Genomic DNA, 22,680 nt, shown 5'->3' on the forward strand with positions numbered 1-22,680 from the left:
ACAAACCCGTTAATGATGTAAGGTTATAGCTGCCACTCCTTTATCAGTGTTAACATTGAAACACAGGTTTTATCAGGCTTTATTTTCACACATAAAAATACACAAGAAGGAAACCGGGTGAGCACTTCAAATTGCAATTATACTTCCATTTAATACTGATTAGAAAATCACTTTCCTTTTCTATTAGAAAAAGGATCCATGACAAGATTTAAAATAACTTGATTAATAATTGCAACAATACCATTAATTTCATTTTTGTAGAAAAATTCCATTCAGGGGTAGAAATATGGAAGAAAAAAAAGTTGAACCCCTATTTATGAAGATGTGCAATGCGTAAGACTTGAAACGCACTAACTTCCTTGTACCTGATGGCTATTGAACACTTAATTTAATTCAGACAGTCCCCAGTTCCCATTAAACTACAATAATGCCTCTAAGTAAAGGAGCATATGTTAGATTCAGCGAACACTACACCACACCGCAGCTCCCAGGACATGGTGGGAATGGCTTTGTAAAGAACCAGTAGTTCCATTCATTGATTTCTGCAGAATGTGTCTCCCTACTGAGGTATTGCTCCTTCAAGGTTGTTAACCTGTTGTTGGCCAAGGGCCCAGGAGCCAGGAGATCAGGGTTCATATCATACGTGGGCTTGTCAATCCTTTTCATCAGTACAGTCCTCACACACACAGGCACACCGTACTGCAGACCCCAGTGGCACCGCCCTGCTGGCTGGCTGCTGTGCGTGATTGCTGCTGGTGGCAGAGGCTCAGACCTGCGTGTGCTTGCAGCTGTGTGAGGATCTGGGTCCTGCAGCGCCCCCTGCTGCGGAGGGGGTGTCATCGTCGCTGGACTCGCTTGCATCCTGTTTGTGCAGGCCTAGGCTGATGTGGCTCTGCAGGGCAGCCGGGGTGAGCCACTCCTTGGGCAGGCAGCTCTGGAGGAAGGGGATGCAGGAGCTGAAGTAGGCCAGCCGGTTGACCCAGCGAGGGTTCTCCCTCCCACACAGGAGCTAGAATGAGAGGCAGGGCGTCAGAGCAAGGCGAGGGCTGAGGCACTGTGAGATGGAAATCTCTTAGAGGACACAGAGCCCTGGAAGCCTGCTTTTCTCTTTATATTTTATGTAGTTGGAAATCATTGAGTGGTTCTGGGTTCTGTTGAGCTTGAATTCTAAGTGCTGGGACTGGACAGTCTTCCTCATTCCATTCAAATCATGTGACAATGAGGAGTTTGAACTCTTTCAGCCCAGCACACTCTACACTGATATATACAGAAAGCAAGGGATTTGAATGTACTGAGGAAGGTTGTTCAGTCCCGGTACTTTGGATTCTCCAAACAAGCTCAAAGCAGCTCAAAGCTGGGCAAAGATAGATTTAGAGCGAATGATAATAAGTTAATATTGGAGAAACAGTTACTGCAAACAACATAACATAGAAAGATAGAAAAACAATTACAATGATTATCTTTAAGGTCTGTAAAACAGATACAATGAGAATAAACCCTTTCTAAAACAGTTGAAAAGGTTTCATGAACTGCTGGCTAGATTGAATGAATGAAATAGGACTTAAAAACTGTCCTACAGAGCTTGAAGATACTGAGAAGGACTTTTAGTCGAAATGTCATCACTGAATTTACAAAGTTTCTTTCAGTGAATTGAAAACATGACACAGGAAAAGCAGTGACTGGTACAGGGATGTCAACGATACCTGTATGTACCACCTGACTCTGACACTAGCATTGTGCTTCATCACAAAGCATCCCAACTGGTTCAAGCACTTCTCTAGCTATTTGTTAAAACGTAAGTGTGACATACAGACAGACAGACAGCCTCCATACAACCCCAGCAAGTTTCACAACCATTAGGCAAGCACTTCTCTAAGATATGAGCTTAACTCCAGTTGTGTGATGTTGTGATAGACGCCCGCCTCCACGATATCCCCTGGTGGTAATATGCATATCTCAGGTTTATCTGCAGTCAGTTTACATTGAACAGAACAGACAACACTAAGCTGCTAGCAGAGTGGGGACACACGCTCAGACTAGACAGCATTGAGCTGCTAGCAGAGTGGGGATGTACACTCAGACTAGACAGCAATCCATGTACATGGATTAGGGAGTGGTTAACATGTAGAAAACAGAAAGTACTGATTAGAGGAGAAACCTCAGAATGGAGTGTGGTAACCAATGGTGTACCACAGGGATCAGTATTAGGTCCTCTGCTATTCCTAATCTACATTAATGATTTAGATTCTGGTATAGTAAGCAAACTTGTTAAATTTGCAGACGACACAAAAATAGGAGGAGTGGCAAACACTGCTGCAGCAGCAAAGGTTATTCAAAATGATCTAGACAAGATTCAGAACTGGGCAGACACATGGCAAATGACACTTAATAGAGAAAAGTGTAAGGTACTGCATGCAGGAAATAAAAATGTACATTATAAATATCATATGGGAGATACTGAAATTGGAGAAGGAATCTATGAAAAAGACTTAAGAGTTTTTGTTGACTCTTCATCTAGACAACGTGGGGAAGCTATAAAAAAGGCTAACAAGATGCTCGGATACTTTGTGAAAAGTGTTGAATTTAAATCAAGGGAAGTAATGTTAAAACTGTACAATGCACTAGTAAGACCTCATCTTGAATATTGTGTGCAGTTCTGGTCACCTCGCTATAAAAAAGATATTGCTGCTCTAGAAAGAATGCAAAGAAGAGCGACCAGAATTATTCCGGGCTTAAAAGGCATGTCATATGCAGACAGGCTAAAATAATTGAATCTGTTCAGTCTTGAACAAAGAAGACTACGTGGCGACCTAATTCAAGCATTCAAAATTCTAAAAGGTATTGACAATGTCGACCCAAGGGACTTTTTCGACCTGAAAAAAGAAACAAGGACCAGGGGTCACAAATGGAGATTAGACAAAGGGGCATTCAGAACAGAAAATAGGAAGCACTTTTTTACACAAAGAATCGTGAGGGTCTGGAATCAACTCCCCAGTAATGTTGTTGAAGATGACACCCTGGGATCCTTCAAGAAGCTGCTTGATGAGATTCTGGGATCAATAAGCTACTAACAACCAAACGAGCAAGATGGGCCAAATGGCCTTTTCTTGTTTGTAAACTTTCTTATGTTCTTATGTTCTTATGAGCTGCTAGCAGAGTGGGGTGCACACTCACAGACTAGACAGCATTGAGCTGCTAGCAGAGTGGGGATGCACACTCACCTCAGACAGGGCCGAGGAGAAGTGGTTGCAGTTCTTGTGCATCAGATGGTAGGCGTCGCCTTTGAACTCCTTCCCAAGCTCCTCCATGATCTTATCCACATCCTCCTCAGCGAAGTCTGTGGTCCCGAGCGCGATCGCCTCTCTGCACACACACACACACACCACACACACACACACACACACACACACACAGACACAGACAGACAGACACACACACAGACACATAGACACACAGACAGACACACACACACACACACACACACAGAGGCAGGCAGACAGACACTCTGTTAGTGGTGGCAGCCTTATTTCTTGATTACTTGATTCTTGGTTCTGTTCAGATCTTACACCACAGTAACAGGCAAATGAGCGGCTCGTTGAAAAGGTCTTGTGTTATTCCAATAAAGGAATTGACATAAAATGACATTTCTTAGCTGGCTAATATCCTATTGTGTGATCCGTATGATTCTCTATTGTTGTGTCTGCTCAGATCATGCTTACTAACTATTCCAGTAAAAACTGCTTTCAAAAAGACTCCCTGAGGCTGACTTTCTAAAGCAAGATGTGGAAGCATATTAGCGGTGCACAGGGTTCAATGCACAATGCTTCACGTTTTTCTTTCAGGGCACAGCGCACCATCTATTATATATTTTTGTAGAAAAATCTTTGGTTGAGTTTACTATCTAAAACACCAGCAGGTGGCAGCAATAAACCAGCCAGGATGACATGTACAGAACCGAGAGGCACTGATGGTTATTGTAGGGCTGGTCACAGAGAGATGTTTCACTATTCAGTGTTTATCTGGCTTTTTGGGTTTTTTTTGTTGTCCAAACTTGACCAGTTCTTTCTTTCTGCTATTGCCCAAAAGTACTGACATCTCGAGGCTGAAATCCAACTTTAGCACAGACAGGATTCCCTATGTGCATGCTACATGCTGTATATTGCAACACATCCTCAATTAGTCTCTTTAGTGTTCTTTCAGTGTGCTATGTGTGGGTATTTTATCTGTGTTTATCAGTTTAGCACTGGATTGCACTTTATGATTCTGATGTTATAATGCCAAGCTCAGATTCTTGCTGTACTGTATTGGACAGTGCCAGGGGTACCCACTTGAATTTGAAGGTCTCTCCGAGCTCAGTGGCGTTCCCTGGAGTGATCTCGAAGATCCCGCTGAAGGGGTAGGGGTGTCCTCCATAAGCAAACTCTGGAGAGAGACAGAGAGAGATCCAATTCTATCCTACATTGCAGAGTTGTAATGACTCGAGTCATTGACATCAAATGACTCGACTCTAGTGCCATCACAAAAGTCTCCACTGAACTCAAGTCATAGTCTTTAAGGTAAAATAAATTACATAATCAGTTTTGTTTTCAATAACCGCAGCCCTTCTTCTGATTTATACAAGCCCTGCCACTTTATGAGCGAGAGGAACACGTGACAACATAGAGACAGAGAGAAAACACTTACCCCCCACTGACTCGACCCTTAACCCCCTGTGACTCAACTCTTACCCCGTAACTCGGCTCAACTCTTACCCTCCAGTGACTCGACTCGACTCTTACCCCCCAGTAACTCGACTCGACTCTTACCCCCTGTGACTCGACTCGATTCTTACCCCTGTACCTCGACTCTAACCCCACTGTGACTCAACTCGACTCTTATCCCCCTGTTATTCAATTCGACTCTTACCCCCTGTGAGTCGACTCGACTCTTACCCCCCCGGGACTCGACTCTTACACCCTGTTACTCAACTCGACTCTTACCCCCTCTTACACGACCTGACTCTTACCCCCCTGTGACTCGACTCAACTCTTACCCCCCTGTGGATCGACTCAACTCTTACCACTGTGACTCGACTCAACTCTTACCCCTTTTACTGGACTCGACTCTTACCCCTGTGACTCGACTCGACTCTTACCCCCCTGTGACTCGACTGCTTAGAAATGGGGGGGGAAAATGACCTGAGTTGAGAATGGGGGACACTGAGTTGAGCTCTCAGAATGGGGGGACACTGAGTTGAGTTGAGAATGTGGGGCCCTGAGCTGAGAGCTGAGAAGGGGGGGGGGGCCCTGAGCTGAGTTGAGAACTGGGGGGGGGGGGGCAACTGCCTTCCCCCCACCCCCCCCCCCCGGACAGACACGAGAACTCTTTCAACTCTTACCTCCCATGACTTGACTCGAGACCCAGTTTTTGGGACTCGATTGCAACACTGCTTCATTGGCCAGTTAACACCTTGTTTGAAAGTGGCTTGCTGTCAGGGATCCTACCTCTCCCGTAGATCTCAATCCCTGAATGGAAGACTCCGATCCCCAGCGTGGAGGTGTATTCGTTTATCCAGTACTGCAAGGAGGAAACGAGGAAGAACAAAAGATTAGGGAAAGCATTACAGAGACTTCAGGCATCTTCCATGGCCACCACAATCCCTGGATCTCAATCCAAAGAAGAACACATTCATCAGGATCATCTGCCTACCTCTCTGCACCAATCGCATGAAATATTAAAGACTGTTGGATTAACATCATTCAGAACACATTCCAGCACCTTGTGGAATCCATGCCACATAGTGTGAAGATGTGATCAGGGCAAACGGTGGTCCAACCCAATATTATCTAATAAAGTGGCCAGGTAGTATCATTAATTACGATTTAAGTAACTAAGGAGATGGTCGAACAAGGTCCAGGTTTGGAAAGATACCTAATCATTTCCTGTGCTGTATGTGACCTAAAATAAAATAAACCAACAAAGAAGCCAGAGAATCTCAAGCAAATGATATGAGGTGTATGGTGCGCTAATGTATTTGATTTGAGCACAAAAAGACCCAGCTAGTATTACAGTGCCTTTTAAATGAAAGGCTGTTCAATCTCTGCCTGGTTCCAACTTAAAGCAAAAGAAAGGTATTGATCAATCAAGTGTAAAATAAAAGGAAAGGCAAAGGGAATCCCGGAGAACACAAATACTGAGTGTGCTTTTAAAGACAGGGGCTCTAGTGAAACAGAATGGTAAGAACACAGACTGCTCTGGGGAATGCATCGTTGGCTGTATGGAGAGAACAGCCCTGCATTTCACTGCACTGGGGTCTGGAACAGCCCTATTGTGATTCTTACAAATCCAATCCCATTCCTCTCCAAGCACTGAGTCGGACTTGCATTTACAGGGCTTCTGATGTTTGGGTTTTATTTTTACAGTTTTTGGGGTTAAAAATCTCGTTTAAGTTTATTGGGCTTAATCATAAAATCAGAAGCTCAAGCTATTTCTGATGTTTACAAAAGTTGGACACCAGATATGTACAATACTGTGTGAGAAAGGGCTGTCCCACCTGTTTAGTAAGTGATTATACACAGCTGACCCTGTCTCTTATGGTATAACCCTTATAAAAGGTTCCCAAAATAAAAGCATAGCGTAATAAAGTATATTGAAAGCATGGTAAATACAGGTAAGCATTATAAAGCATAAAGAGGCATGATAAAGCATATAAAAAACATGGCAAACCGGGTAAAAACTATAATAAATGCATAGCATAAACATTATTGTCAATAATGTCATTATCCATGACTTTGAATTAATATCAGATGATAGACCAACATGAGACAAGTCTTATATGCTGGATATTTCCACCCCAGTGCTAGTCCCCTGAAGGGTTGAAGCACCTTGCAGACTTGCAGGCTTGACACATGGAATCAGTGCTGTCCTCACTGGCCCCTCACACTCAGTGCTACTGCGCTCTGCAAATCACTCAGCACTTCAGCATGTTGATGGGAATCAATAATGCTCACAACATCTAAAAGCATTCGCTGGTGATTGCTCAGACTGAGCTTGCTGGGTGAATTACTAAAGAGAATTGTTAAATAGTTTTAATTTAACATGCATGTTTTACTTTACATTTTTAGGATATTTGCAATTGTCTGGTGCAGCACAGTTGCTCAAATGCCTATTGAATTTAATAGATTTTTTGCATGACCCAGGAAAGTGCTTTGAACTGTTTTGAAAGCCACGTCTCTGGGGACTTGGTGCACTCAGACAATAAGTCTTCCCCTCCCTCCTCCAGAACTAAACCACAGCTTTGAAAAATCTCTATTAAAAGCTGCTCCAGCCAGACCCCAGCTTTCCACAGTTCATTTTTATATGTCATGGCAGATGGCTGGGAGACATTTACTTTTTACATACATGAGAAAGAAATCACTACTGCCTGTTCTACAACTGGGTTTAACAAGAAGAGACCCAGTCACTGTGGAGTGTGGATATCCTTCTAATGTTATGCTCTATTTTCTACGGTGGCTCTTGTAAAAAGGTCATCCTGTACTGAATGTTGCATGAATCCAGTTGCTAGCGCTTTTGCAATTTTAATGAAAATGTGTTGTTGCTCATATTTTGTTCTTTATATCTTGCCATGTTACATACGTGGATGAAAATCCCCTCTATGTTCTCATGAGGAAGTATTACTTATGTAATATTGGAACGTATATTGAATAATAACGGAAGACTCTATATAAAAAAACATTGCACAAATGAAGAACAAATGTCCCAGCCAGTGGTTTTGCACTTGACTGGCAGTGAATGGGTAGTATTTGGTGTGTCGTTTCACTTGTGGGATGGGCTGCACATTGAAATCTTTTATATGTATGAGTGAATATCTCAGGGACAGGGATATCAAGATAGTAAGCAGGGTGTTTGATTAGTGAGCTCAACACAGCATTTTCACAGTTGATAATACTAGTGCAAGGTAGTGTGATTAGGTGAATGTCTCCCATCTCACATTAGCATGGCAGCGGTTTTCAGTGGCAGTGCCAGGCAGCGCAATGGGCAGTGAGTGTGCACGAGGCAGGGCGAAGGATCCTCCTTGTGTAAATAGGTTGGCACAAGTTGTGCTGAGCCACCTTCCCCTCTATAATATAAATGGACAAGTGTTTGAATTGAAGATTGTATGTGCCAACATTAAGGGGCCAGTCTACCCACTTGGAACTGCCCATGGAATGATAAATCAAGGTGCATCCATTACACTGAACTGACCACCATCTGAGCCAGACATATCAGAGACTGGACCCCTGGTTATAGGAACAGGTCTCTGCTGGGGGGGGGGGAGTTCTCCCTCTTTGTGGAGCCTACAGGGATGTGCAATCACATAAAGTGCCTTGCCTGGTATACAGGGACTGTGAATCACTGTGGTCGTTCATTATAAAAAGGTTTGACTGCATTGGAAAGAAATAGGATTGCATCATAAAATATTTAATAAATATCAACACCAGGGATTTGACTCTTGAAGCTTTCGCTCAAGCTACACATCAGAGCTTGTGAACTCGTTTAACTGATTCATCTCATGATTATCAAGCCCTGTATGAAATGGAAGTGTAGTTACAGACCACCCTGAAAACATTCAGACCAATACAAACTGTTGTTATCACGCTCTAAAATACCTGGACCAAGACATCTGTTTTGGTCAATGCTTTCATTAGGGCGATGGTGAGTGGTAAGCGTAGTGCTGTATTGCTCTGAGTCACTTGCTGACAGCATGTCTCTGAGTGGACTAAAGGAATACAGTCCCAAATATCCTGCTATTTATATGACCATTCTTTCAGAGTCACCCTGTTTATATACGCTGGGAAGTCAGGTTCAAATGGGAATAACCTGGGAATGGTCTTAAGCAGGGGGTCATAGTGTGACCTTGACATTGACTTTAGCATATTGGCTCCTGGCTTTGATAGTGACTCCATCTCAAGGCTCCAGCCCATAGCTGCTGCTTAAACCCTGTTAACCCTGAACTGCACAACAAACAGCAACGTGTCACGTGAAGGAGGAAGCGCCGCTCTTCACTTAAAGAGAGTCTCCAAGCAGAAAACAATTCAGTACAGAAATCAAAATGCTGTTGTCCTTTTTGAAAGATAAACAAATTAAACACAATCCCTAATAAACTGCACTGGACAAAATAAATGAAATAAAAGTCCTGTGACTATGCTATTAGGGACAGAGTGATTTAAACAAAAAGAACAGAAAGCACTGCTCTTAAAGGGAAGTCTTGGTAGTGGTAACAACCGAACCGCAAACAGAAGGTATTGTTCTTACAAGGTAAGTATTACTAACAGTTAATGTAATGTATAGAGCAGAAAGCCTTGTTCTCAAAGGTTAAGTATAGTGTTACTAACACCAAAGGGTCCTTATTTATGAATGGGAATGATACAAGCATGTGATTTGAATGTCCTGGTCACGTTTGACCCCGGCTGGGGGACTGTAGATTGCACATGGAACTGACGGCCGCAACAGTCATTGGAAAGTGATCCATTTTTACAGACTGATCTGTAAAAATGGAAAAAAAGTTACAGTCTGTACAGTCTGAAACCAAGCAGAAAACTATGACTGGCAGGAGACACCGTACTGCAGACATGCAGGTAAAAGTGTCATTTTATTTTTCATTGTAATTCCTTTTCAAAAAGATAAGGATATGTATGTAGTTGCTGGGGTGCACTCATTGAGATCATGGCTGGAGAAACTGGAATATTTTGTTGGGAGTTTAGAGAAAGGGAATTGGCAGTTATATTAACAATTCAGAGAATATTGAAACAGAAGATTTTCCAGGAGCACCATGTACACTTGCTCCACTTATTCTGGTTAAGAGCAGATTGTAATGGGCATCCTGAGGGCAGAGCTGCTGTGTTATTGGATCTGGCAGGGTGTGATTGGGTTATGTGTGGAGGCGCCCGTTCCCTGAGCATTTCTCACTGGATTAACCGACAACCTGCACCTGCAAAGAATGGACCTCCTCCCATAGGGATTGCATGGAGCAGCTGACGAGGCCAATAAAAAAGTGACGGCAGAAAACACTAGTCAACCAATCACACTAATCTTATGATAATGATCATTATCACCATATTTTATATATGAAGATGTTTTGATACAAAAGCTGATTTTCTAGTAAATAAAACCCTGGCATGCACATTTGACTAAAATTCCAAAACACCAAGCTGACAAAGTTTAACACACACCTGCAAATAACGATCAGTTTGGGTTAAAAACGATCCCTAGTAATATCCCTCTGCAGCACTGCCTCATACTGAAAACACTAACCTGAGCTCAAGCTAGTAATATCCCTCTGCAGCACTGCCTCATACTGAAAACACTAACCTGAGCTCAAGCTAGTAATATCCCTCTGCAGCACTGCCTCATACTGAAAACACTAACCTGAGCTCAGGCTCACTGCTGCCAGAAAACAACTTCAATAGCCTTCTTAGCGTTATTAATATTAGATTGTAGGTCCTTTTAACTCAAGCAAGACAGCAATACCCCACAGCAGTACATTTCTGCAATAATTCTACCTCATTTAAATTGTAACTAATGAATAATCGGCCACTACGATATATGATAAATAATCGATAAAAACAATTATTGATAACATCACAATAATATATTAATGTCCTGTCCTGCAGTGGGTGAGGTCAGACCAGAACCAGGAACCAAGAAATAAACAACAGAGAGATGGAGTTGGGTGAAGCTGAGCGATTGTTTGCGCTCAACATTTAATAATGAAACAGACAGAAAATAAAAGGTTGTAAAGACAAACAAAACACAGGACACGGCACTGGCAGCCAAAACAAAGAGATAAACAAAAATGAACTACATAGTCAAACACGGTGAGCTGCTATTATTATATATGTTACTTTTTACTTTCCCTGTTCTCCACTCACCGAACACACAACCCCGAGTGAGTGAAAACATGCTGCTTTTATGCAGCTGTACCGAGTCTTGATTGCTAATCAATCATTCAATTGGAGTCTCGGTACAACTCCACGTGAATTAATAAGTGCAATTCCCTGTGCTCACATATTACTATATTTTACATACGCATGCCCCATATTAAATCCCAAGTACCAATGACTATACACCAACTTTAACACACAACATGCAACATACAACACAGAAATACACAGGGGCTGGGCAACATTGCCACATGTCCCAACATTATTTGTTATACTGACAGTTTTAGCATCACCACATTGTACTGCCTCTAAGCTACTAGAATCAACAAGGAATCGATTTCTATTGCGTTTTGTTCACTGGCTACAGTCAGGCATTGTGCTGGTAGGCAGGCAGACGCCATGAGAAACTCCCCTCACCTCAATCCCAACCTTTCTGCCATTCAGTCCTGAGCCTCTCTCAAGCAGACACATATAGGACACAGCATGCACCCTCACAGCTCTGAGAGAGAGAGAGAGAGAGACTTTGACTTTTAAGATCCTTTATTTAAATATTCCAAATAAAATCCATTAAAATTCAAATAAAGGTAAAACACAACAAAAGTTAAGATTCCTACTGCCTTCTTTGTTGAAAACAGATAAAAGCCAAAATAAAACACTGTAAAACAAAAATTAAATAAAATTAGAACAAAAACTGGAGCTCCCCCTCCTCACTCACAGCACACAAGGCGTCTCCCACACACCACCTCTCCTGAAAGTCCTCCAGGTTACTGACCAGTTTAAAATACTCAAACTCTACTCTGATCTGGCTGACCAGAGAGTTGATTTTTCCATGTCTTTAAAATAGCCAATTTTGCCTGTCCAATTAAAAAACTTAATAAGAACACACCTGTTTTTCATTTTAAAACTGTATAGAACCCCAAAAATAAAAAGCTCCTTACTAAAAACGACCCCTAAATTATTCAGGATTCCCTGCAGTAAATTAAAAAGTGGCCGCAGCCTCTCACACTTACTGTAGGCATGAAAGAGAGTTTCCTCTGCTGAGCAAAAAGCGCACTGCTCACTGATGCTGGGGTCCACTCTATAGAGAAACCTGCCTGTGGACACAATGCAGTGTAGAATCTTCCACTGCAGGTCCCCCACTCTGTTGGCGAGGGGCGGCTTGTACAGCACCCTCCACACCGGCCTGTGCCCCTCCTCTACAGCCAAGTAAGCTCGCCACTTAGAGTCTACCAGACCCCTTAGCCTACTATAGTCTGTGGCTTTAACACACAATTTGTATATATGTTTTCCATTCATTGTGTGAAAGATAATTTCCTCCACATTCTGCAATTTAAGCAAAGTCCCTCCATTCTCTCCACCGCCCTCACCTTCCTCACCTACTGCTGGTGACACGATCATCCCTGGAAATAAAGAGTGGATTAAAAAATAGGGGCTCCTCAAACAGGTCCTGCCCTGTCAAGGACTCCACATCCCTTTCCACCCTCACCAGCTGCCAGGCTTTTAAAATACTTTGATAAAAAGGAGGAAGTCCTGCTTTACTAAAACTGGTGTTCTCAATTAAAAACAGGTGTTTTCCTAACCCCAGCCCCCCAAATCTATTGAGAAGGAAACAGGCCAGCCTCTTCCAATGAGCCTCCTCCTCAGTGTACAGGAGTCTCTGAACCACCTGCAGTCTGAAGGCTGCCACCCTGCTGGCAATGCTGACTAGCCCCTGCCCCTCCTCATCACTAGGGACGTAGAGGACTGCCGGCCTCAAACTGTGTCTCCCGCTCCAAAAGAACTCCAGCAACACTCTCTGGATCTCCTTCACCAGGCCCTGGGGTGGGTCCAAGCATACCAGCTTGTGCCACAAGCTAGAGGCCACCAGATTATTAATAACAAGCACCCGGCCCTTGAAGGACAGTTGAGCCAGCAGTCCCTTCCACCTCTGCAGCCGCCCCCTCACCCTGTCCAACAAACCCTCCCAGTTCTTTTTCATGTAGTTTTCTGTTCCGAGGTGCACCCCCAACACTTTAATACCTGTTCTGTTCCATTTCAGCCCCTCAGGCAGGAAAGGAGGGGTGCCCTCATCCCAGCTGCCTGACAGGAAGGTGTCACATTTTGCCCAGTTTACTCTGGCAGAAGATGCTCTCTGGAACTCATTTAGAGTCTGCTGCAGCGCTTGGACATCTGCATCCCCACTCACAAACACAGTCACATCGTCTGCGTAGGCAGACACCTTCACTGTGGCAGAGGAGGGTGTGGAGGGCGAGGAGGGCACTGTCCATCCAGCTAGCCTGACCCTCAGCAGGTGCAGCAGGGGCTCTATAACCAGTGAATACAGCATACCAGACAGGGCACAGCCCTGCCTTATACCCCTGCACACTGGGAAGGGCTGACTCAGCCCATTGTTGATCTTTAAAATACTAAAAATGTTGGAATATAAAAGCCGAATATAAGAAATAAAACCAGGACCGAACCCGAAGGCTTCCAGTGTATGAAAGAGGTAGGTGTGGTCGACTCTGTCGAAAGCCTTCTCTTGATCCAGGGAGACCATTCCTACATTAAAATCACAAATATCACTTACAGTTAAAAAATCTCGAATAAAAAACAAGTTATCAAAAATAGAGCGACCCGGTATACAATATGTTTGATCCATATGTATTACAGTTCCAATAACACTTTTTAATCTATTAGCGATTGTTTTGGATAAAATCTTTAAATCAGAACATAAAATTGACACAGGTCTCCAATTTTTAAGCTGGCAAAGGTCTCCCTTCTTGGGCAGCAGTGTAACCACTGCCCTACGGCAGCTAAGAGGCAGTTCCTTGTGGCTGAGGCTCTCTCTCAGAACCTGGAGCAAATCCTCCCCCATTATATCCCAGAAATTATTATAAAATTCTGCTGGCAGTCCATCGATCCCGGGAACCTTTCCGCTGGAGAGCTGCTTGACAGCGGCGGTCATCTCCTGGTGGGTCAGCGGTGCGTCCAGCTGAATCTGCTCCTTCTCACTGAGGCTGGGTAACCCCTGGAGCAGCCGCTCAGTGTCCTCTATGTTGCACAGTTCTTTATTATAAAGTTCCTTGTAAAAACGCACCGCCTCTCTGCTGATTTCCTCCCGGGTGTGCAGTTCTTTCCCACCAGGAGTCCTGATACAACACAGCTGTCTACTGTCCGCTCTCTTCCTCTCCAGGTTGAAGAAGAAACTAGTGGGGGCATCCATGTCTCTCAACTCCATGAATCTGGAACGCACAATCGCCCCCTTCACTCTTTCCTTCAGCAAGCTCCCCAGCGCGATTTTCTGCTCTTTTAGGTTCTCCAGGGTCTGTTCTTTAAATTCTGAATTTAAACTTTCCTCTAGGAGGAGGATTTTGGACTCCAGTTCTCTCACGGCTGTGTTCAGTGACCTGGTTGCATTTATAGTATATTGTTGACAAAAACATTTGATTTGTATTTTGCCAATGTCCCACCACTGTCTTAAATCTTTATATTGTGCTTTTTCTTTTTTCCAAATTATCCAAAAAAGTTTGAATTGTTGCTTAAATTTTACATCTTGTAATAATTTTACATTGAAATGCCAGTAAGATGCTCTGTGGGGTTCTGATTGAATTATTACTGTAATTAATAGACAGTGGTGGTCAGAGAGACTACTGGGGATGATTCTTGCTTTGATAAATTTATTTAAATCGTTTTTAGAAGTATAAAACCGGTCTAGTCTTGCTCTATATACACAGTCTGTGTGATACTGAGACCAGGTGTATTGTCTTGAACTGGGGTGCAGGCATCTCCATATGTCAACCAGGTCACTGGACTCTAACAATGCAGCCAACTCTCTGGAGGACTGAGGGTGTGGTTCATCATTATTTCTATCAATATTAAAATTAACAGTACAATTAAAATCTCCTCCTACTACCACCACATCATTATTATTAATATTAAAAAGAGCTTGCTTTAATTTCTTAAAAAATAAAATTCGTTCCCCCCCTCTATTGGGGGCATAAATATTAATAAAAACATACACTGTACTGCCCAGCCTAGCTCTTACTTTTAAAATCCTCCCTTTCTCGATTTCATCCATATCTAGTAAAACTGCCCCCAGGCTGGGTTTAAAAAGCACGGCTACTCCTGCACTAGTACTAGCGCCGTGACTCATCACGCACAGCCCCTTCCACTCCGCTCGCCACGCCTCCTCATTCTCCTGATCCGAGTGCGTTTCCTGCAGAAACACCACCCCCGCCTGCTTCTGCTCTAAAAACTCGACTAGCTGCGCCCTCTTAAAAGACTGTCTGCAGCCGTTTAGATTAAAAGAAATAAAAACGCACCTTTCCATCATAGCTAAAAAAACTAACACACTAAAACAAGTAATAAAAGAAGTTTCATAAAACACAGCCATTTTTAAACAAGAGATTTTGAACCACTTTTAAGATCCTTTTTAATTTTCTGAACATTTTTTTTTAATCTATAACGTTTTGGCTGATCAAATTCTTCTATTGTGGCTTTCCTTGTTATAACGTGAGCGGAGTGGAGAAATAACCTTAGATCAGGGAAAAAACTCTCTATTTCTACTCCCCTTTTCCCTTTTGTTTCTATCATAAAATCATTTACCTGCTCAAGCGTGTATAACTTTTTCTTACTGACGGGTTGGCTATCAGGGATGTCTGAGATAAGCGAGGAGTCAGAGAGCTCCCCCTCCATCTCATCCGCGCTGTCCTCTCGCTCGCCCCCGAGAATCCGCTCCTCCGCAGCTCCCTCCGACTCCTCGACACCGGCCTCTGCCACAGCCGTCACTATTTCAGGCGGCTGAGATTCAGCTAGCGGAGAGTCTTGCACCGCGCCCGGCTCACCCTGCGCTGTGCTCTCTTCCTCCGCGTTGGGAGGGACTGACGCCCCGCCTGGAGCCCGCAGTCTCCCTGTCTGCACGGGTTCGGAGTTCTGCACTGGCTGCGCTCTGCCATCCGGCAGCTCTGCAGCCTTCCGTTGAAATCGTGTCTTTTTCGCTACTACCTTGAATGATTCTTCACCATTCTCAGTAGTAGCGGTATTATCCTCCGAACCCGTCAGTGACAGGCTGCGGCTGGGTCTCTTTGTGCGAGGCCGTGGTGTTGGTGGTTCTGCTCCGGTTTCCTTCTGGATCGCCCCCTCCTCGGTCAGCACGGGCTCGGTCAGCACGGGCTCGCTCTGCGGCTGCGGTGCAGGAGCCGACTCTTCCTCCCGCTCACCCCCAACACCCCCGACTTCCTCCCCGCCAGCATCGCCCTGATCCTGCCCTGTCTCCGCTCTAGCCTCCTTTCTCGGGCAGGCTTTCCTCTGGTGTCCCTGTTCTCCACAGTAAAAACACCTCATCGTTTCGGAACTGACGAACACCACACAATTCATCCCTTCCACGTTAAAATTCCAGGCAACATTAATGACTTGATTAGGATCATTTAGTAAGACAAACGCCTGCCTTCTAAACGACATGACGTGCCTAACACTGTTATTTTTGCACCCCAGCGGGATTCCCTTAATCGGGGACACCAGTTTACCAAAACGAGCTAAATTCTTTTCTAATTGCTCATTTTTTAAAAACGGAGGCACATTAGAAATAATAACTTTCGTAACCGGGGTTACTAGAGGGGAAACCTGAACAAATTCACCTTTCACTGTAAATCCTTCCTCTACCAGCTTGTGTACCAGAGACACCTCCACTAAAAATATTACCAGCGCTTTATTCATTCTTGACGCCGACATAATATTCTCAAACCCCACCACCTCTCCTACTGCCAGCAGGCACTCCTCCACCGAAACCCCGGGGTCAGGCAGGCAACGGACCCCGTGTCGGCGGGTGAGAGCCCCCAGCCCTCCTGAACGAGACCCCATAACGGGATCTCCAAACACACACCACCACCCAACAAACAAACAAACACACACACACACCACTAACCTACGAACAAACAAACACCCAAAAAGAACAACTAAGTAACTATCAAAATAAATAAATAAATAAATAGATAGATAAATAAATAAAATTTTAAATTTCCCGGTCCTACCGCATCGGCGTTCCACCTCTCTGCAAGCCCTTCCCACAATCCTCCACGAAAGAGAGAGAGCCTCAATTCTGACCACCCCCTGCCTGCCATTCAGGCCTGGACCTTTTACAGTTTTTGCATTTTCTTTTGTGATGTGGAAATGTGTGCAAACTAGTGAATTAGCCCACTGCACCACCCAGCTCAACCAATCCACCTACTACTTTCAAAATAGAGCAGTCTCAGAAAGAGGAAAGAGAGGCTTCTACACAAGATAACCAGAGGCACTGCAACAGATGTGTGCTAAAAAAAAATATCCAGAACTTCAGAACTCTCAATCACAATTCTTAAGTAAAACTATTAGAAACTATGGAATCGCATTGATCTTTTCTCCCTATTTTCCTTTCTTTTTCCACCTTTTCCATCCCTCCCCACTTTCCACCCCATTTTGTAACTCTACCCAACAGATACACACTGAAGCCTCAGAGGGTGAGGTGCTATCAGTCAGTGTCTAAACTAGGAATTGAACCTGGGGGCCATAGTGGCTCTAACTCAATCAAATGGGAACAGTGGACCCAGCTGACCCTAACAGAGAGATATCAGATTCTCAGGTTGTCCTGGAAAATCCTGCTGAGCTGGCAGGTGCTGAAATGCTGTAATAAATGACATCTCTCACCCTTCATCTGCTGAGAGATGGAGGGTCGTTTATCATGCTTCTCCTTGGCGCTTGTACAGATGGGAGGAGATGAAAGAGGTCAATGTGCCAGACCCTTAGTACAAGTGCGCAGGATTCAATCACTTCTGATACTCCAGAGGGCTTGTCGTCTTCTTGTTTCTGCTAATCTATATCGTTAAAGCTAAAGGTTCAAACGGTGGAATCTGTAACTGTTATAAGGGTGACACGTACAGTATGTGTAAAAACATTTGATTACATTTTAAAACAGCAACTTATTTAAGAAGATAAGAACATTCAAACCATCTTATGCCTTTTTTTCTCAAAGAGATAGTTAGTGGGTGGAAATCAGTTGTATTAGTGTAAAACGTGTTTGATATTAATCAAATTCTGATACTATCCAAGTGATATTATGGGGAGCTTGTCCCCATTGACTCCTTATATATTACACAGTGTGATGAGAATAAGCAGAGGGTGACATTAACAGGAATGATTTTTAGCAGGTTTCACTGCAATATGAATTACTCAATGAATCAGTAATCATTTCTTATTGCCTGTCACAAATAAATATCATTATAAAATGATGCATTTTTTTAATTGTGTGCACGCTGGTTCTGTCTACATGCTCATTATTATCTGCATGTAATTCGTTTAGATGTGGCTTTGGATTTTCATTGGCCCTGCATAACCTTTAATTTGCTTTTAATTCAGAGCGCCATCAAAATTAATGAACCATTCAAGCAGCCACCACTGTCTGCTCTTTGGAAATGCTTGTTAGCACAGCAGGGGCTTCTAAATCAGGCTGCAGCAGGAGCACTGCATTTCTACAATGTCTGTAAATTGGGTTTTGATGCAGCAGATAATTCTATTTTCTATCCAGAACTTTAAAGGTAATTACTCCTGCTAATACTGCTTTTCTAAACATGTGTGGTGCTTTTGAATTTAGTTTCATGGTGTGAGTAAAAGAAGCCAGTGAACTATATGAGTGCTCTGCCGAGCCCCGTGCCGTGCTGCCCTGTCATGCTGGTCATCCTGTCAAACCAGCAGCAACGTTGCTCAGCACCCAGGCTTGAGCTGTATAGCTGGCATGCGAAATCAGAAGCTTCTAATTCACTGCTCACAACACACTAAATATAGCAAATCTACCCAGACAGAACCGTCCTTTAGAAGGCAGCATCACAGCGCAGGGAGGGAATATAAGAGCTACTAGTTCTCTGCACCAATTGCGTAAAAGGTTATTGGTTGAATAGATTAACATCCTGAGTTCTGCAAACATTTCTATTTTAAATCTGTTTTAAACAGGGTAAATACCTTACTCAGGTTCCTTTGATTTGAATCAACACAGTAGGAATGAGTCACATCTTTGAAATGAGGAGGTTTGGATTTATGATGCCGGAGCTCATTTACGACTAAAGGACCTTCGCATTGCTTAAGATTTAAATCAAAGTGGCCATTGAGGCAAAGTCCATTACCCGTCATGAAATATAAATACTGACTTGCCTTCCAGACACGCAGCTCAATCCATGATCCCTGTTAAGGTTATTAGTGGGTTTGAACAGCACCTCGTGAAACTGAGCTTTTAGCTACTGGTCTTATCAAAATAAGTCACTTCCCAGGCTTTTGTTTCTTCATTGCAAAATGCCATAGATTTTGTGACCTTACAACTTTGTTAGCTCCATATGCAGTACAGTACTGTATAACCATGCCCAAAATATATGCAGTTATACGTGTTTTCTGTAAAGATTCCTTTGGTTTCATATATAGTTGAATCTGTCATATCCAATCCTGTAGAATACCATACCCTCTATTAACCAATGGACCTCTGGTATGTGCCATTTACACATGCTGCTACCAACTGAGCATTACTGATGGAAATTATCATGAGTCTAAAACAAGAAATTCTGCTCTTTGCAACCAATTAAATCAAATCTGAAAGGTTCTGTTGTATAAGATCATGTGGCTGTGTTAGAGTATAAGCAGATGTTAATAAGATGTTTACAAACAGTTATGATAATAAAACTGATGAAGGACCATAGACAGACCTTTTATGTGGATTTCTAATATATTTTCACTTTCTTCTTTCTCTTTTTCTAGAATATGTGCTTTTGTCGCAATTTAATGCACCCTTCAGCCATGTGCTTCTTTACTTGCAAATACAGTCTCTATTATAAGTAGTTATACTTTAAAAGTTCAACATACCTGTATAAATGACCATTTGCAAACATAGAAAGATGATCCATTGTTGGTAAGTGCATTCCACCAACACAGCAGAGTAAGCTAGAAGTCCTCCTCCACTCCTAGGGAGGCAGTAGCGGGTTCCAGGTGGCTACAGTGCAGTTCTTTTTATTTGCAATTGTGCACCACCACAGAAACTTGTGTGACTTTCTTTTTTAATAATTCAGAACCATTTAATGACTATCAGTTTTTTGCATTCATAAAAACAAACTTCTTTAATAACTGTTCAGTTAAAGCCATGGGCTCTGTATGTTTAAAGTGAAGCATGATTTACTGAATGTAATGTTGGCAGTACTACATGCTTGCTGCCAGTCACACAGAGCCATTCTACTCTTGCTTTGAAAGAAATCGAGTTCACAATACTGTACTACAGTATATACAAATAGATAAAATACAGAAACACCTATAATATGTAACTCAAACTTTGTACAAATAGGTTGTCTCTTACGGGACTGATTCATTGCATAAACATGGCGTCCATGACGATTTGTAAAACAGTAAAGCTGCACCTCTCCGTCGCTCTACAGTTTCAGTCACAGTGACCTGACAGACTTTGAAAGAGGACCAACATTACAACGTAAAACCAAGTGTTAAAGAATTCAACATCATTCTTACTGAACCAGTTATAAACACATTGCAGTGTTTCATTGTTTGAGATTATGCTTTTGAAAGACAACAATAAACATTTTGTGTAAATAACAGTAATGCTTAGATTCTGTTGCATGAGATATATTTTAAATTCCTGAACAATTCATTTACAGTGTAGACACTTGACAGGCACTTCTGAAGCCACTACAACACAAATGACAGGCTCTGAATGGTCACTAAAGTGCTCTCTCTACCAGCCATTCAATACAACAGGCTTATGGGTCAAGTTGATCAATGTATACCGGACCGGGATAACCCACAGCTGGATTGTGCTGGAGTATTTACAACGCTGAGGAATCCCCATGGATTGCACTGACCCTTAGGGATGACCATGGAAAATAAGCTGTGGAAAATAAGGGGGGTGCCCAGTACTTTGGAATGTTCTCAAAAAAATCACAAAATCATCCCTCCAGAATAATGTAAACACTTTGCACACTAGACACGCCAAATCATTGCCAACTGGATGCCCGTCGTCACCATGCACAACATTGTCAGTTTTATGGTAGGTGTTTTTATTATTTTGTCCAGCCTATGTATGTGGTGCATAAAAAACTTTAACATTTCACTTTGTAGTGTCTACAATAGGCATATACCTCGTGCCCCGACCACCCACCGCAAGTGCAGTGCCTGGGAATCACTTGGAATTGTGTCTTAATGGAAAGCGAGTTCTGTCAATCGCATCGAAACCCTCTTTCCCTGCGTTCTGAGAATCAAATGGATTCCGCGGGTTGGCACACAGCTGGAAAACCAGATAACGATATGTACTCTCTGTCACAATTATTGCGTTGAAATGTGAAACTGCGAAACGAATTCAATGTAAATAATGCCAATATACACGGTGTTTATTTTCAGACCATTAATATCAGCATTACTGTTGATACACAATATGATCACAAACAGAGGAATGCCCTCGTAAAACCAAACCATAAGAAAACACATAAACCCCGATGTTTATATGAAAAACAAACCGTTTAATTATTAAACCATTAAATTCAATGTATTAACACATTCAATATGTTGTTATTTTCATAACTTAATGGAGCCTCGATCGCGTTTTTGAGGCAGCAAAATAGGAATGCAGTTATTGTACATTAAATACTAAAGGCTGTTTTACACAAACAACACACTGCCATCGCTGCTACGGTGCTTTACGCATCATATCACACGATTAATGCGTTTCATTTGGGAACTCGCAGTCTGTATAAGAGTGAACAATTTGAGTTGAATGTTTAATGTCGTTAATCAGAGATTTAAACACGTTCTCCGATACCACGCTTTTTCGTTATACATCATGTTAGGGTTACGGGCATGTTGCTATTCAACACCTGCTTACACAAACAGAACAAAGAGCGCAAAATTAACTGCACAGAGACTACTGCCTATAAGATAAGTACGAGCATCACTTACTCGACACGTGCAAATGGAAATTAAACTGATAACAGAATACAGTAGCGCTGCTCACCATGTCATACACGTTGAGGATCACAGGTTCACTGGCCATGGTGCTAGTCCTAGCTGAGAGAAGGACGAACCCCTCCCCCCCCCGTATAATGAGGTTTATGATTGCTTGATGGAAGAGACCCACCGGCTTCCTCGTGCAGGAGATGCTGAGTTTTAATATTGAGTTTCAATTATATAATATTTAAACACACCCACAATGTCGAATGGGTTCGTTCATGTGGCTTTGCTCGTTAAAAGTAATCCTATTTCACACAATAACTTTTGACATTTAGAATAGGGTAGAATTGTGCTGGAATTCCACTTTGTCAGCCCCCCACCACTCCAATTTCGTTCAATCTGCAGGCAAAGTCGGTTTTACATACGATTCCAGAGGTAGTGTGTTATAAAGGTAGTATACGTTAACACCAGCAGTACTGGTCAGAGGATATCTATAATACAACTAGTCTATTTATTTAGAAACGTTCAATTAAAAAAAAAAAGTATTAATTAAATAAAGTAAAAATAAGTTGAAGCTCTTCCAAGGCAGTGTCATTTACTCGATTCACGCTGTTACAGAAAGGGGCGCTTGGCTCAGCCTGGCGCTGAATCCGCTTGGAGCAGTTTCAATGGAATGTATTGTTCGATTCCTTGGTGTGTGTTGCTGCTGGGGGCGCCGAGAGTAAGCAGAGCGGTGGTCAACACCGCAGGCTCCGTGTTGGTTGGTGCTGCTCCGGATGACGGAATGGAGCTAACCAAGGTGCTGAACACACGGATCCTGTCCGCGATAGAATTGTGTAAA

General features: G+C 42.9%; 1 protein-coding gene across 1 annotated transcript; it reads right to left on the reverse strand.

Annotated features, from left to right (window-relative positions):
* Positions 1–83: 83 nt before the first annotated feature.
* LOC121329657 (deubiquitinase DESI2-like) lies at positions 84–21,942 on the reverse strand. The gene is made up of 5 exons (XM_041275367.1): positions 21,904–21,942; positions 5,484–5,556; positions 4,329–4,422; positions 3,222–3,363; positions 84–1,009 (listed from the first exon to the last, which is right to left on the reverse strand). The coding sequence occupies exons 1-5, from the start codon at positions 21,940–21,942 to the stop codon at positions 767–769; spliced, it is 591 nt and encodes a 196-aa protein (XP_041131301.1). The 3' UTR covers positions 84–766.
* Between the last annotated feature and the right edge of the window lie 738 nt (positions 21,943–22,680).

The sequence above is a fragment of the Polyodon spathula genome, chromosome 17, assembly GCF_017654505.1.
Source record: "Polyodon spathula isolate WHYD16114869_AA chromosome 17, ASM1765450v1, whole genome shotgun sequence".
Classification (NCBI taxonomy): Eukaryota; Metazoa; Chordata; class Actinopteri; order Acipenseriformes; family Polyodontidae; genus Polyodon; species Polyodon spathula.